The 16,764-nt window shown below is 46.9% G+C and overlaps 1 protein-coding gene across 1 annotated transcript in view; it reads right to left on the reverse strand.

Moving 5' to 3' along the window:
* Positions 1–15,814, reverse strand: part of INPP5D (inositol polyphosphate-5-phosphatase D) — a 56,727-nt gene extending 40,913 nt beyond the window's left edge. Inside the window, exons 1-2 of the mRNA XM_075716022.1 lie at positions 15,623–15,814; positions 10,542–10,605 (exon numbers count right to left, since the gene is read on the reverse strand). Coding sequence (XP_075572137.1) covers positions 10,542–10,605; positions 15,623–15,756 — 198 coding nt within the window. The 5' untranslated portion in view covers positions 15,757–15,814. The remainder of the gene's footprint in view (positions 1–10,541; positions 10,606–15,622) is intronic.
* Positions 15,815–16,764: the final 950 nt, after the last annotated feature.

The raw sequence follows: 16,764 nt of genomic DNA on the forward strand, positions 1-16,764 counted from the left end.
ATATCTACCATTTTCAGTAATAAAATGAAGCTTAAAATAATTAAATTATGTATTTAGGCATACTAGAAATGTTTATCGCTAACCATGTTTTGAAGCATTGCTCCTAATTATTATCTGGTGGTCCACTTGGCCCTTGTTTCTATCCAAGAAAAGTAATCACCCTAATTATACCTCAGCTCTTCAGTGCCAACGGAGTACCACAAACATGGCAAGTTTTCTGTAGTAATAACTAACTTGGGTGAAATCAATTCCACCCTTGGCATCGACTATTCTTGAAATTTACTGTTATGCATAAAATCCCACTTTTCCATAGAGGCTCTGTGGCTCTGCACACCAATGAACTCTTCAGTGGGGTCCCCAACTCCAAAGCTTTGCTGGGGCCACTCAGTTTCACCTCAAGACTGGACTGCACCTCCTGGCTCTCTTCCTTCCCCTTGGTGACCCCTCTCTGCTGAAATCCTGAAATATTCCCTCCAAGCCCCCTGTGCCCCTCTGTCCCTCAGGCAACACTGCTGTCCCTTCCCCTCCCTTGCAGCAATGCAGGGGCCGATTGTCCCCCTCTAACTCCCAGGGACACTGGCATGCACTGTGTGGTGCTGGCACGCCTGTCACCTTGGCAGTACACCAGCCCAAATACATGCACCCCTGCCCACTGGCGTACGCCCACCTGGAGGGGGTGGCTGTCCAGCGTGTTCCCAGCCCACCAAGCATCCTCCTTAGTGGGACACTTGGTCTCCTCCTCCCTTTCAATGCAGAGGGAGGCCAACAGTGCCTGATGCCTCTTGGCTGCAAGCAGACCATGGATGACTTACGGTCTCCACGCAGCTTGCAAGTGATATTTTGGGCAGGTCTGTGCCTGCCCTGTCCTCGCTGGAAACCATGTAGTTTTGACATCAATTTGAGCAAGTACAAAATCCTTACACAGCTGTCTGACAGAAGCTGTAAGTGGCTGCAAAGTTGTGAATGGGTAAACATCACCCACACGATTTTGTTTTGCATTATCTCCCACTGAAACCAGCTCAAGTGCAATTTTCCTAGTAGAAAAGTTTTGATCAGAAATGGATAGATCCAAGGCAAATCACAAAATCCTTACTGCAGAAAACCTTTTCTTGGCCACACGTGTCAGAGCAGCACAGCAAATAGGGATTACAGTGCAGTATCAAAGAGAAGGACAAAATCTTTGCATCTCTCTGCAAAGGGCTCACAAAGGACTTGGTACTGCACGTGCCACAGCCATAGACTGCCTCTGATGTTGGTGGCAACAGCAGTGACAGCAGGAATGCAGGAACTGACCTAAACTCATGCTCTTATCAGATCATGCTGGCAGGATGGGCAGCCCTATGTCTGTGCTCTGAGAGCAGGTTAGCACGCCGGATGAAGCTTTTACGCCGAACTCCACCCTGGAGGACTCATAAACAGAAGCCAGAACAAATTCTGCCTAGAAGCAGGGACAATCCTGCCAACCAGCTTGACGCCAACGGGCAGCTCTCTCATTGTATGTCTTGCCTGTCCCAGGACAGAAGATTTTGGTCTTTCTGGCATATTTAGCCAAGCCATATGGAGACAGAGTACAAATCTAGGTGTTTCCCCCAAAATGTGTTTCTAGAAGTGAGCTGGAGAGGGAGGGTTTCAGCAAGGAACCCTATACACAGTATTTATCAGCTCTCCTACCTTCTGGGAACCAGTGCTGCAAGTACCTGGTAACCTACAGCTTCAGTGTCAGTTCATGCAGTGAGTCACAGCTGCCGGCCTGCTTTCTAACTGCTCTCATAGCACCATTTGTTTCCTGTTGCACACAGCCTCGTATCAGTCTAGAAAAAATTACCAGGGAAAAAAAGAAAAAGCTAAATGATCACTCAATGTAAAACAGTGCTGCCAGGGCATCTATAATTTTCACTGAAGTCAGCAAAACCAACAAGTAAATAGGGTCAGGCCCTCCCTTTGCAGCAAGTAGTAAGTATATAAGTCATCTTTAAAAAGCCCTTGCAGCAATGGTGAATTTCAGCATGAATGCAAGCTCATGCTCACAGAAATTATGATCTGGCACTAGAACTGCAAAATGAATGTCTCCCACATTTACCCACGGAACAGGATGCAGGAAGATGCACGCGCACCACTGCTTTCTGCTAAGGAGCCGGGCAGCTAGGAGAGCCTAGGAAGGTGAAGTGGAAAGAAAAAGACAGGCAGTAACTTTAAAAATGCTAATGTTTTCCATACTGTAATACAGTCTCTTACACAGCATGACAAGAAGACGGCTTTTCACAATTCCTTCTCACAACAAAGGTAATCCACAGAAATTGTCAAACTCTGGAGCTGGTCAAACAGTTTTGCTCAAAGCAAAAAAAAAAAAGTTTATTAAAAACACAAAGGGGGTTGGAGCATGTGCTATGCAAGGCATGGTCCTCATTCAACCCCTTTTCCCCCATTAATTTAAAAAAAAAAAAAGTGTGTGTGAAAAGTTCAGAATTGCTTATCTGGACTTTTTCAAAAGGATGATCCAGTTTTTCCATCGGAAATAACATTTTTCTTCAACATCCTGGCAACACTATGATAACTTCTGAAAACCTCAAAATCAAAATGAAACATTTCACCTGGATGCATTTTTTCAAATTTTCCAGTTCGCTTGAAAATGTAAAGTGGTTCCCCCTCCTGCTCAAGCCAAGCTCTATTTCTGCCCTCTCCTGCGGGGCAGCCAAAAGATACAAACACCATTCAAGGCATTGTGGGTGGCTGGAGCCTCAGTCTTTGTTGCAGCCTGCAACATTCCAAGGCAGGTACACAACTTGAAGCAAGAGCTCAGCTAGTGGCACGAGTAGGAGAGCAGACTTAAGGGCAACACAAGGCAAAAACCCCAGGTTAGCAAGAAGAAGGAAAGCGCACCCTTGCCAGAAGGAAGCAGCAGTGGTCAGGCTAGGCCTGAGTCCTGAGGTGGCGGACAAATGCGTCTGGTTCAAGTTCTGGGTTGCAGAATGGGAATGTTAGCATGAGTGAGCTAAAGCATCAGGTCATGCCCATGGGAAAGCCCTGGGACGCTGCGCCTTCCTCAAACTCAGAGGCCAGACTGTGCTGCACAGCTGTACTGGGTTTGCGTGGCAAGGTTTTGGGAGTGGGGGTGCTACAGGGGTGGCTTCTGTGAGAAGCTGCTGGAAGCTTCCCCTATGTCCGATGGAGCCAATGCCAGCCGGCTCCAAGACAGACCCACTGCTGGCCAAGGCCGAGCCAGTCAGCGACAGTGGTAGCACCTCTGGGATAACGTAGTTAAGGGAGGTGGGGTGAACAAAAAACCACAGGGACACAAACTGCAGCTGGAGAGAGGAGTGAGAATATGTGAGAGGAACAACTCTGCAGACACCAAGGTCAGTGAAGAAGGAGGGGGCGGAGGTGCTCCAGGCCCCAGAGCAGAGATTCCCCTGCAGCCCCTGGTGCAGCCCATGGTGAGGCAGCTGTGCCCCTGCAGCCCATGGAGGTCCATGGTGGAGCAGATATCCACCTGCAGCCCATGGAGGACCCCACGCCGGAGCAGGGGGATGTACCCAAAGGGGGCTGTGACCCTGTGGAGAGCCCGTGCTGGAGCAGGCTCCTGGCAGGACCTGTGGATCCATGGAGAGAGGAGCCCACGCTGGAGCAGGTTTGCTGGCAGGACTTGTGACCCCGCGGGGGACCCACGCTGGAGCAGTCTGCTCCTGAAGGACTGCACCCTGTGGAAGGGACCCACGCTGGAGCAGTTTGTGAAGAACTGTAGCCCCTGGGAAGGACTGATGTTGAAGTTCATGGAGGACTGTCTCCCGTGGGAGGGACCCCACGCTGGAGCAGGGGAAGAGCATGAGGAGTCCTCCCCTGAGGAGGAAGGAGCAGCAGAGGCAACGCGTGATGAACTGACCGCAACCCCCATTCCCTGTCCCCCTGCGCTGCTCGGGGGGAGGAGGTAGAGAAAAGTGGGAGTGAAGTTGAACCTGGGAAGAAGGGAGGGGTGGGGGGAAGATGTTTTAAGATTTGGTTTTATTTCTCGTTACCCTACTCAGTTTTGATTGGCAATAAATTAAACTGATTTTCCCCCAGTCGAGTCTGTTTTGCCCGTGATGGTAATTGCTGAGTGATCTCCCTGTCCTTATCTCGACCCACGAGCTTTTTTGTTGTATTTTCTCTCCCCTGTCCAGTTGAGAAGGGGAGTGATAGAGCAGCTTCGGTGGGCACTTGGCATCCAAGCCAGGGTCAACCCACCACAACAGCACAGGAGGATACAGCACACGATTATAAAATCTGTCCATGGCACTGAACTACCAAAATCCTGCTCTGCAGATGCCCCAGTTTCTTAAGGAACTCCACCTTTAGCAACAAGCTAAAGCTGTTCCCAGAATTACTAGGTTGACTCTGTCTCAAGTGGCTTTAGCAAAGGCATCTTTGATGACAGCCCCATTTGTGCAATGTTGACATCTGTCCATCAGGATATCTCCCCCCAGCCTTCACGCAGAGTGGCATGAGGTAAGTGTTTGATCCTGCAGACGACCTATGAAGTGTTATCTGATAGACTATGAGCATAAACTAAGATGCAATCTAGCTGCCACTAAGAAACGACTGATTGCACAGCAGCTAGACTGCTGAAGAGCCATCAGATAACACAAGCTGTGAACTCCTATTTGAGATGAACCAGAAATCTAGAGAGATCAAACTCCACAGGGTTTTAGAGATGCTACCACACTACCCTATACCAATCTGTATTTACTGACCAGCCAGCTCCAGTGTCTTCTTCCTTCTCACCACCTCTTTCAAGCATCCTCACTCAGGAAGCAGGTTATACTCTTGACAGTGAGCTTTTAAAATTGCAGTATATCAAGGCAATACAGGGTAAAGCATTAGGCAAAGGCATACCACAGGTTTTTAGCAGCAGCTTTTGACCTCAGCATCTTCTCATGCTGAACAAGAGTCAGCTGCGATGGGAATCTCCTTACCTGGCTTCACCCTGCCAAGTCTGGCAGTCTAAAGGGGTTCTCTGGGCTCTTTAGGCAACAGAGAGAGACGGGACCTACCATGGTCAATTTAGCCCACCCAGGTCAGAAACCTGTTTCTTCCCCGCTGACTACAGAGATACAACTCAGCTTTGACTACGTGACAACTTTGACTGCACATCTAAAGTGAAGGGGGATGAATACTGATATACCACACACATCTTCTGATCCTGTGCAAGTCAGGAAGGGACAGCTATTTAAAATTACTTTTGGTAACCCAATCCTCCTTAACAGACTGGGACTGAGTTCCCCATTTGTAAAATGGAACAAGAGCTCTTCCCATCATTGAGGAGATGCTAAGATCACAAGGAATTCAGATTGTGCAGTGATGAGGGTCATATTGACACCTCAGCTAGTTGTATAAATGAGACACGTTAAGTGACAGCATAGGAAAGTTTTACCTTCTATCAATCTGGATGGCAAGAACTGAGCACAGATGCCTGGCTTAAAAAGACAGTTCTAGAGTCTTTAGAGTTTAGTTTGATCTTGTGATTCCCAAGGACTCCTTTGCTGCTCTGACCCTCTTTGCACAAACATGATTACACTCAGCTAGTCCCCAAACTTTCAACAACGCTGCATTAATTATGCCTCCCCATCTGAGCAAGGGAAAATCATATTTGTTTTTACAGAGAAGAAAGTTGAAGCTGTGACTTGCCTGACAGGCAGGCAGCAGCTACGCTAACTCGAGGGCAGTTGATTTCCAGCCTCGTGCCCCTGCTCCTGGATCTCTCTGTAACTGTACATTTTTTGCTCTCTTCCTGTCTCAGCTTCTCAGTTCTCAGTGTTTTACTACAGTGAGAGCCTGCAGGCTAAAAGAGATATCTTAATGACTAATTGTTCTCAGCCTAAGGACAAAGATCTCTACTTTCTGTTACAGATCCTGTGTTTCAAAGGGGTTTTGTTACTCCTCCCCTCCTTCCTTAAATATGTTTTCATCAGCAGGATGCGAGTTTGATTCATCCAAGACATTAATTTCTTTGCCTATATTTTGAAGTTTCAAGTAAAGGAAGGAGAAAATTCAGCAGTCCCAGAAAAAATAAGGGAAAGAAGAGATATTTGTGTTTAAAGAAAAAATGACTATGACTGTCACCACTATGGCCTGGTATGTTTCGGGGGCATACCAGTTTGATTCCAGATAGAGAGGCAAAAAAAAAAAAAAGGGGGTTCCTGACTATGCTAACTGCTGTAGAGCTGCTGCAGATGCAGAAACCCAATGGCAGATTACGTAGCATGCCACAAAATGCTGGAAGGACATATGCAAATATTTTTTTCTTCAGCGTGAATGCAAAAATGTGCACCTCAGAATGCAAAAATATGCACTCGCTTTCTGCCACCTGTACTTGAACAATTAATTTAACCATACAAAAAATGATGCTGAGTATCATTCCACTACTGCCAGACCAGGCTCTAAATAAAAAAAGAAGAATGAAATCTACTCTCCAAGACTCAAAAAAATGTGAAGCAACTTGCAGCTTTAAAGCTGAAAAAACTCCACAGGGTGGCAGAGGGAGAGCTGTCATGTCACAAGTGCTGTGTACGTAGCTGTGGTATTACACATCTTCTGAACCTGCTGTCATCATGAAAAATGCCTGACAGACAACAGCCCAGATCTGGGCCGGAAGACAACTTTGTTAGCTTCCGGAAGGAGCACTGTGCAGGCAAAAAAGGTCACATGGCACAATCAGGGCCCATATTTGTAACTAATACAGGCTAATCTCGGGATTTAGTATTGAATCTTTCCAATGTCTTTTTTATTTTTATAAACCCAGAAATGAGAAGCATCTACTGATTGCTGTATTAATTTAACACCTGATCTAATTCCATAGCATTAGTAGAATCTTTCCTTTTTAATGGGCTTTTTTAAATGTCAAAACTCCTTCCTATTCAACAGCTTTTGCGTCCTTGCACAGGAGAACTATTCTGTTCAAAAATCTGATCTTTTAATACACATGAAGTAGTTGTCATTTTATCCAAAACTCAACAGACAAGCACCAAAAATGTCTGGCCCAGCTGGAACAATGTACCAAGAACAGCAGCCAACAGCATGAGACTGTTTTGCTCTGAGCTTCAATTGCAACTCTCACTGTGTCTCTCCCTTGCCAGAAGCAGCCAGCCCCCGTCTTCTGCCTCTCCCACAGAACGGGAATAAAGCAGCACAAAACAGGAGGTGTTGCGTCTTCAAAACGTGAGTTAACAACACGCTTTATTTAGCCTACTCCTGCTATTCAACCTACAGCTCCTGGCAACCCAGCATACAAAGGTATTCCATCACAGTCCTGCATCCCACAACATATAAACAAGAGAAATCCCTCACAATCACAAAACAGATCCCAAGAGAATCTTACGAAGTGGTTCAGGTGTACTTCTAGTAGATCATATTTCCTTAACAGATCTAGTAGATTTCAAAAGGTTTCATTCAGAAAGATCCCCATGGGTCCTAATAACACTGTCTGGATCCAGCAGGACTCCAATAATCCCTCCCCAGAGAGGATGAGGACATATTTATTTGTAAATAATACCCTGCAGAATTCTCTACGGAGAACTACAAGGTGAGGAAGTGAAGGTGTGTGTGGTGGGGAAAGCCTGAGCTGACGGACATCGGTCACACCTTCTGCTTGTTCATAAAGCTTGATCCAGCACAAGAGCTGCCCATTGCTACAGCAGAGGGAAATACTGATTTCTTACAGCTGCAGTGCTCTGATCTGTGGACAAATGAATAGCTGTACATGAAAACAGGCCATTTGTCATGGCAGAAAAAATTACAGATCCAGTGCAAACTGGGAAACATAACTTGCATCTTCCCAGGTTGTAGTGTACAGAACTACATGCCAAGTCTGCACCATACCTTAGGTGGTGGGTCCTGGGAGCAGCCTGCAGCCCAGCACTCTCTGGAGAGCTGCCTGCACACAAGCACGTTGCTCTGAACTCAGATTTCAAACCCGCTTGTGGCATCCATGCTCTTCTAGAAAAGGCTGCAGGCCAGGCTGCATGTTCAGCATCACTCACATGACATGCCAGCAGGGCAGCTGGGGTACGAGGAGGGGGCCAGGGCTTGCCCAGGATGCCAAGGCCCACCCAGGGCATGGAAGGGCACAGCATCAGGTTGCGCAGCTGTCTTTGCAGGTAACCTCTGGCCTTTCTTTCTTCCTCTCCCTCAGGTGAAAAGCCAACATATGATCATTTCTGTGCTTGTTTTCTAAAAGACAAAGCAGCTGCCAAACTCATACCCCAAACCCATTCAGAGTTAGGGTTCCACAGGTTCCCTTCCTCATCACGGTGCCAGCGCAAAGAGCAAGGACATCATTAGCAGCACCAGGCTCGCATCCTGGCTCTGCCACAGAGCTTCTGTGGGACTTGGATAGTTGTACCCATTGGCTGGGCCTCAGGTCTCCCCAGCCTGGGGGGCTTCACTTGTGAGCTATCTGGCACAATGAGATCCTGATCTCTGCAGCTGCTCTAGGTACCGTAAATAATGATAAACACCGTATCACCTTCTGGGCACCTATCTTACCGTCACAACACATCATCACACCAGCACAATATACCAAAACACACTAGTTAGGACAATAAGGCTGAGATATATTAGATGATGGGGAAAAATTGAGTATTACTACGAACAGCCTGCAGCACCCTGTGTGGAGCCAGATCAGAATGACAGGTTATTCATCCCAGCTGCCTGCTGGCCCCACACTAGCAGCCTGCAGAGCCTGCACAGGTTCCCCTGCACGGTATTGCCCAGTGCTCTGTGAAGATGGATTCGCTTTGGGGACACACCACAGTAATGCATACAGACCCAGGTCAAGTCTGGCATAATGTCCCGCAGCCATTTCCTCCTGAGAAACAGGAGTTTGTGGCAAGGGAGGAGTGCTGTGGCAAGGGAGGGAGAGGTATCTCAACGGCTCTGGGGAAACCAGCTGTAGCCAGCGAGGCCAACTGGGACACCGTGCTGATGCTGGTGGCTGGCCCTGGGCACACAGTCCTCTGGAGCACAGCGCCAAGAGCCTGGAATTGGCCTTGGTGGCAATACAGCTGCGTTTGTGCAGAGCTGCATCTGAGTGGGGCTCCTAAGAACAGCCCGAGCATGAGCCACCCAAAAGTGGCTCTTAAAGGAGCCAGGCTGGGTGCATGCACCCAGGACACACAATCCACAGTTCTTATCAACAGCCCACAGCTGAAAGAAGGGTGCCAGCACTCAACTGTTCTCACTAACCTGATCACTCTCGTTTCAGATATGCTGCCTCTTTGGCGCAGATCTCAAAGGAAAAAACTGATGCCCCTGAAGCACATCAGGAAATATGTAAGTACTGGAGACTAAAATATGTAAGTATGTGCATGTGAGCTGCACATGGAATTTGTAGAAATCTGTATTTCTAGTGTGGGAAGCTCATTGTCATCTGAGACTGGAAGGAATGAATGTAGACCCACTCTGAATAGCAGGGCACACTGGGGCACATGGGTAGCATGGGCATTTCCATCTCATTTTACAGGGAATGCCCATGCAGCACTGGCTGTGCTAAGAGTATGGGTAGGCTACAGCCCTCACTGCCTCCTAGTAAACCCATGCCCACTTCTTGGGGCTGTAACAGACCATGCCTCCCTCCCCACTCCACGTTTCATGACTGAGAAAACAAGGGCTGAGAGGTGGTACAGGAAGGGGAAGTGGCTTGTTCAGGATCCTAAAGCAGAATAGGAATAAACAGAAAGTCTGAAACTAATGCCCTCAATCCTGGTGCTTTCTGGATCCTGAGACCACAACTCAATTTTCATTCTCTGGGTATAGGTAAATTGTGCTGCAATGTTGGATTGAAAAGATCCACGATGTATTGATAAGAAGCTGGCTTCAGAGAAAAAGGTATTCCACAGGCTGAGGTTCTCAGTTATATAAAACATGGCAGTGCCACTGAATTGAAGGCACACATGTTAAAGTGTGCCAACAGCCATCACAGTGGACTGGAGACTAAAATCTCCCAAGTAGCTAGCAATAGGACAAGAGGAAATGGGCTCAAGGTGTACCAGGGGAGGTTTAGATTAGATATTAGGAGAAATTTCTTCACGGAAGGGGTAGTCAAGCATTGGAACAGGCTGCCCAGAGAGGTGTCACCATCCCTGGAAGTGTTCAAAAAACAGGTAGACGTGGCACTTTGGGACATGGTTTAGTGGGCACGGTGGTGTTGGGTTAATGATTGGAATGATGATCTTAGAGGTCCTTTCCAATCTTAATGATTCCTAGTTTTTACTTTCATTAAAAATAATCCAGCCACCAAGCCAGGAAACATGAAATTGCTACTCTACCCTTAATTGGTTTAGTGGTGGACTTGGTAGTGTTAGGTTAATGGTTGGAGTGGATGATCTTAAAGGTCTTTTCCAACCTAAACGATTCTATGATTCTATAGCAGTGGACGGGAGACTAGCACTGTGCTGGCTGGGGGCATTAGTTTAACTCCTTATATCCTTTTTCTCAACTACTTTGAAAAAAAGCAGTGAGCAGTCTTAGGTGCATCTTTGTGGGACCAAATGGTACACAGCATGGCTTACCTGGACAATTAGCTTATTTTCTTTATCGGGCAGAATTCGGTATGTATAAACACAATTCCGAAACCTGGAAGAGATCAGAGGAGATATAGTTAGACCACCTCCAGAAGGGAATCACACTGTGGCACCCTTCCCTGTGAGAAAAGGTACTGGGAGATCCTAAGACACATAGATGGCTTCATGCACAAGGGTTTTAAACATTTCTCTTTATTTCTTTCCCTGGAGTCTGTGAACTAACACAAACCTGAAGTGTTCCTGGTCACTGAGACATGTTTGCAGATGTCACTGCAGAAAGTGATATCAGCATCAGCCTCGGAGTGAGTTGTTCAACTCTTCTTCTGGCCGGAAAGAAAGAAAACACCAAATGGCTCTAGCTGTCAGTAGAGTGGGCGTCTCAGGAAGGAATGAAAAAGCAGAAATCCAAAAGACACAGGGCCAAAATCATCCATGAATGAGTAAATTGAAAGGCTAGTATGTGCATTGACTTGTATTGGAAAAAACAAATAACAGATTTCAGCTAAATCACAGTAAACAGCTGATTGCTAGGCACACTTTCATGCACAAATCCTAAATAACAGCCTAAATGAAAACCCATCTCGCTATCCTGGTGTGGATGCACACTGTACGTGTGCATCTGTAGATCAGCCATAACGAACATTTTGTCCCAGCTAAATTCAATTAGATTCTTATTTAAGGGGGGATGGAGGAGTCTTTTGCCCAGCGGAGGGCCACATTAATGCACAAAAGCCCAAGGGAAGCCTGAACAGTGCTGTAACATGGCAAGCATGACCTTCCTCAGCAGCTGCTGAGCTTTGTGGAGCTTGCCCAAGAACTGTTGACTAAAAAACTGTATTTTTACATTTCTTCCAGGTGAACAACAGATTGCTCAAATCTTTTAAGTCACCTGCAAAGCACTCTGTTAAAATATACAATATGGCTTTAAGCCAGCAAACAATGCTGGTTTCAACCCCTTCCTCTCAGAGGAAAAAATGGAATCCACTATCAGAGTGGCTGTAACAGAAACACTGCATTACCTGTGCAATCATCATGAAATCTGGGCTGAGGTAAGCCCCCCAGCTTACCCAGCTGGGGAGATCAGGCAGATCAATAAAACATCCTCATCTCGTTTACAATTATGCTGTGAGTCTATTCAGCACCACTCCATGCAGGAGAGATCGATCCCCAGGATTTTAGGCAGCCTTATAGAAGGAGTCACAAAGAGCAATTGGAAATTAAAAGAAATTACTCATAAATCATAGCTGAGTTTTTCCAGGGCATTTGGAGGATTTTATCATGTATCCACATGAACCTGTATCTTTTGATGGCATTAATGCAAAGGACACAGAAGAATCAGAACTGCTCCCAGAGCTCAGTACCACTTCACTAAGCAATGTAAGACCATTTCACAGGCACCTATTCATTCACACATCTGAGGATCTGGTACAGAGCTGGAAGTCACAGACATGATCCCCAACTGCTCTGGATTGCCACAACACTGCTAATTTCACCAAGCCCAGGGCAATCAACGCCAGATGAGGATATGCCCCAAGGAAGGGTATGGGTTTTATCTGTCAATGCAGTTCTCTTACACCATTTCCTCCTGCTGATATGCAAACAGGGCTAAGCAGAACTGCTCATGCAGCTGATGAGAGAAAATTTGTGCGTGTGGAGATTATGAAACTGATAAAGAAACCATCTCAATGGCTCTTGCGTCACAAGACGACCCTCCTTGTGACCAAGGAGGTAACAAGTGCCCCATCACACAGGCCTTACGAGGCTGCTGTCATAATACTTACAAAGAGGTTTAAGCTGAGGACAGGTAAGATCAGTGGAAGAGCAAGGAAAGAAGGGCTGTTGGATGAGACAGGAGCAGGGAGGAGCACTTCCTAGGATCAAAAGCAGGAATCCTCTTTAGTAGTCCCCTAATTTAGTGCATGTGGATGGAGAAGACTTACTCCATTTCTACCCTTAGGCTTCCTCTCCTCAGCATCCTGACTGTCAAGTTACGTGGTCCCAATTACTGTCACATTCCAGGTCCTCTCTAAAAACTGGGTTGAGTTCAGAATTGCCCAACCACTGTTCAGGCTGTCTGTGTGTGGGGTAAATATAACATCAACCTCAGCTTAAACCGGTCTCCAAGTACTTTGTCATCTCTCTGCCCTCTCAACCAACCAGAGGAGGAAAGGGGACAAGGCTTGTATTTTCTGTTTTCTGTCCTGCTGTTCTGCACACGTTTTTATGCACAGGTGGTGATGTGCATATTGGGAGCGCCTGGAAATCCTAAACAGGGCTGCCATGCTAGGCATGGTGCTAACTGCACCATGAGAGAGGCCATCCCCCCAGAGGGTTGGAAATGGCATCTCACAGGCAGTGTCCTCCGAGAGGGATCCCAAAGCTCCAGCTAGCCTTTGAGGGTCATTTCTAGAAGTGTTGTTAATCCTGCAGCAATTCACACATGAACCATCAACAGAAGATCCCCTGGAGGAATACCAGTTCAGGTGCAGCACGCTGTGAATGCTAAGCAGGCTCTTTTTGACCCCAGGATCCAGGCATTCCCCTCCAGCTAAGTTAAAGAGCCCATTTCTTGTCAATAAACTGGCAGATCAAATGATCCAGGCACAGAGAAAGGAGGAGGAAAATGGTTTTGCTTCTTGCCTTTTATGGGGCAGTGGGACCAGTAGAGCAGAGGACAGCAGTGCAGGGGGAGGAGCGTTCCCTCTGCATTTGCTGACTGTTTCAGCTCTCTGCTAAGTTAAATGCTGCTGCTCTAAGTTTCAGAAAAGGGGTGGAGGCACTCTTAAAAGGCCCTGCAAATACACCTCCCTTACTTGTCTGTATTTATACAAACCTTATTTTCCTAAAGCAGCTCTTCAAGAAAATCACTATTTCATTCTATGATATAATAATAAGTGCTTTTGCTGGATTTTGACTGATCTGCCCAATAAATATTAGAGCTTTGTAGAATATGACACTTCTTTTTCAGAGCAAATTTCACGGTGTTTTGTTTTCCTTATCTATACACAGTTGACACTTTCTCCCTTTCAACATAATTCTCTTTTTGTGAAAACCTTTTGCAGTCAGGCTTTCAATTCCCCTCTCTCATTCTTTGTCTCCAGCCTCTCTAGTTTTTAAAAAGAAGTAACTGAAGAGCTCAAACTTCAAACACCTTCCAGTGAATAACACAGCTGACACTGATACATCTCTGAGGAAGTCTTCACCTTCAGCAAAGCTGCCCATTTTGTCAAGATGACATTCAGAGGGAAAGACTTGTTCACCACCTTTAACCGTTTCTCTTCACAAACTAACTGCAAACCAGCATAAGCTGAAAGCTTGTTAGATACTTTGACAAAAGTTTGTGTGACATTTTTCAGACTGCAATTAAGCCAGCCCTTTGCACCACAGATCCGGCTGCTCTTGGCTGACAAGGCTGGGTGCTCCCCATTTCTTTAATCAAGCCATTCATGTTAGCCATCTCAGAATGGATTTAAGAACATAACTTTTGGCTCCCGGTTCAGAAAAACCTGGTCATGATATTGTTTCTATTTCCTGATCCCATGTCTCTCAAGTCACAAAAGGCTTTCAAAGTTGGCTGCATAAACATTTACAATGGAAAAACTTATGCAAATGCATGTTAGTAGACATTTTTACAGCACCTTCCCTTTCTATAATCCCCACCATCACTCTGTAAAAATATTTTGTGTACATACTGGTTACAAGGCAAATCAAAGGGGTCATACTAAAAACACTCAATGGAAGCAACAGTCTTCTAGTAAAATGTTCCCTGACTTGCAACTTGGGCCCTCAGCCTATGCTACATGATTGCCCCTCCTTCCTCCTGCTTGTCCTGGCTATTCATCTGCAGCCACCCGTCTTTCTCTGCTCCCTCTAGAAAGACAAAACTCTTCCCCATGTTATTACAAACATCTTAACAGGCAGGCACAGAGGCTCTCTGCACTTTGTGAACACCCCCATTACCCAGCCACCGATCTCTGACAGTCCAACACCTACGCTTATAGGGCAGTCACCCAGCCCCACGCTTTTCTGCAGATGAATCCTCTGCAGCAGACTGTGCTGTCACCAGAAGTCTGACCTCAGAGATGAGCAGTTAGACCAGAATTACAAACAGCAGCATCACCTTTACCAATGCCAGAAATATACTTTCAGAAAGAAACTACACCGAGAAACCTGTTTGTAATTTAATGTGGGGTAAGGATGAAATAAGTTTTATTAATTTGCTGCACAATGGCAGCAAAGAGGATCTGACAGGCAGAACAGGGTCCCACAGAGGCTCTCCTGACCTCTCCTAAGCAGAGAGTGACTGTCTTATCTCTCTATAATGAAGTCAAATGCCTCAGACTTCACCTACTGACTTCAATCTCCTCTTGCCCCTGCACTCCTGCCTCCAGGAATAACACCTGCCCCTCACAAACCCAGGGCAGGAGGCCTTGCTCTCTTGTCCCCAGCCCCAACCCAGAACAGGAGGGTCAGGGCTGCCAGCACTTCTCTCCTCTCCCTATATCCCACATGAAATATTTACCACACGAGCCACATCAACAATGCAGGTAGAATCACCACTCTGCCAGGTGTATCATGCACAGCTCCAGGAACTATTTCAAGCCTTTTGCTGAATGGGACACAGCATTGCACAAGCAGGTGGGTCAAAGACACACTGAACCAGAGCAAGAAAAGTACCTGGGAGGGTACCAAGCTCAGTACTTGAGTTGTTAAATGTAAATACCTGACCCAAGTTGTTAACGGGCTCAAAGAGGTCAAGGGGTTATTTTCTCTCAGAGAACAGCCGCAGTATCTTTGATTATTCTCTCCTTTTGAATCAGGGGCAAGAGTAGCGTGAGCAGTACAGCAGTAAAAGAATATGGGGTTTGTTCAGCCTGGCCCTGCTCCCAACCCTGCCCTACTCTGTGGCCCAGTCAGGTGAAACCAGCCACGCTCTGATGTGGGCTGCACCTTCCCAGTGGGTACAGTGGCTGCTTGCCTCTCTGCTGGAGAGGGTGCAGGGGGTAACACCCTGCACAAACGGGGACAAAAGTGTCTGCGTGAAGCGCGAGGTTGAAAGCTGTACTTACAGCACGCAGAGCGCATATGCCGAAGCAATTGACTCACTGGCCCGCACAAGGAAGCTGCCATCCTTGCCTATTTTGGAGAGCAGGTCTTCGGCTCTGGAGCGAGTGATGTTGCCGTGGTACCAGCACTGATCCATCGCTGGAGCTGGAGGAAACCTGAATGCCAATGCAGGAGCTGCCAGAGCTGCCTGTGTGTCTGTGTGTAACAATCAGGCAGCTTCAGCTCACCAGCTTCCTGTTTCAATAGTACAGAGAGGGAAAGGAAACTCAGCCGCGGACAACTTCCTCAACTCAAACAGCTCAGAGAGTGAGCGTGACATGTTCCTGCAGCCCCCGCTCTCCCTCTTCATGCTGCAGCTGAAGCGACTAGCAAGCCCATGTTCCCTGCCTTTCCTTCCCCCTTCAATGTCCTAATACTCCGTATCAAAAAGTCCCAGCTGAGGATCTTTTCTGCTCCCCCAGCAATTCAGTCCCCCAGGCTTTGGCGGCCTGCTGTCCCATTTACGATCTCTTGCCAAACCCTTTGAGTTTCCATCTTTTTCCTGTCTGTCTGTCCTACCCACTACAGGTCTCCATGGGGAATAAATAAATCTCAGACTGATCAGAAACATACTGTGCATCAGGATACTTAGCACTGACTGCCCCATTCCTGCCTTGTATAGTTCTCACATGTAGCTAGGTGTGAGGAGGGGACTTCAAAGAACTGAAAAAAAAAAAAAAAAACCAAACCCCAAAAAACCAAAACCCTGCACATTTCCATGCACAGAAGCAGACTTAGAGGCTGATTTGCTCTAGGGATTTGTGACCAAAGCTCACTGTCAGCTACTGTGAGATGGATTCAAAGATCTTTCCTACTCTAAACACCCAAAGGTGGGATGGAGCAAAGCCATGTCTGGCAACCTGCATCAGAGAGGGGAGAACTGGAGCTTTCACTTCCCTTTTCTTTGTGCATCTGCCCCTTGTCTGTGCTTTGTGGTATGCTCAGTGCTGCATCTCCAAGGCAAAGCAACGAGGGGCACTTTTGCAGCAAGCAAGGACATTGCTACAGGGACACTGCCTGCATAGCAAATTTGGCTGCCTATCCTGTACCTCCAACCACTCTGCTTTTGAAGGCAGCACTTCTGCACAACCATGTTTGAGCTATA

The sequence above is a fragment of the Pelecanus crispus genome, chromosome 9 (genome assembly GCF_030463565.1).
Source record: "Pelecanus crispus isolate bPelCri1 chromosome 9, bPelCri1.pri, whole genome shotgun sequence".
In the NCBI taxonomy this organism is placed as follows: Eukaryota; Metazoa; Chordata; class Aves; order Pelecaniformes; family Pelecanidae; genus Pelecanus; species Pelecanus crispus.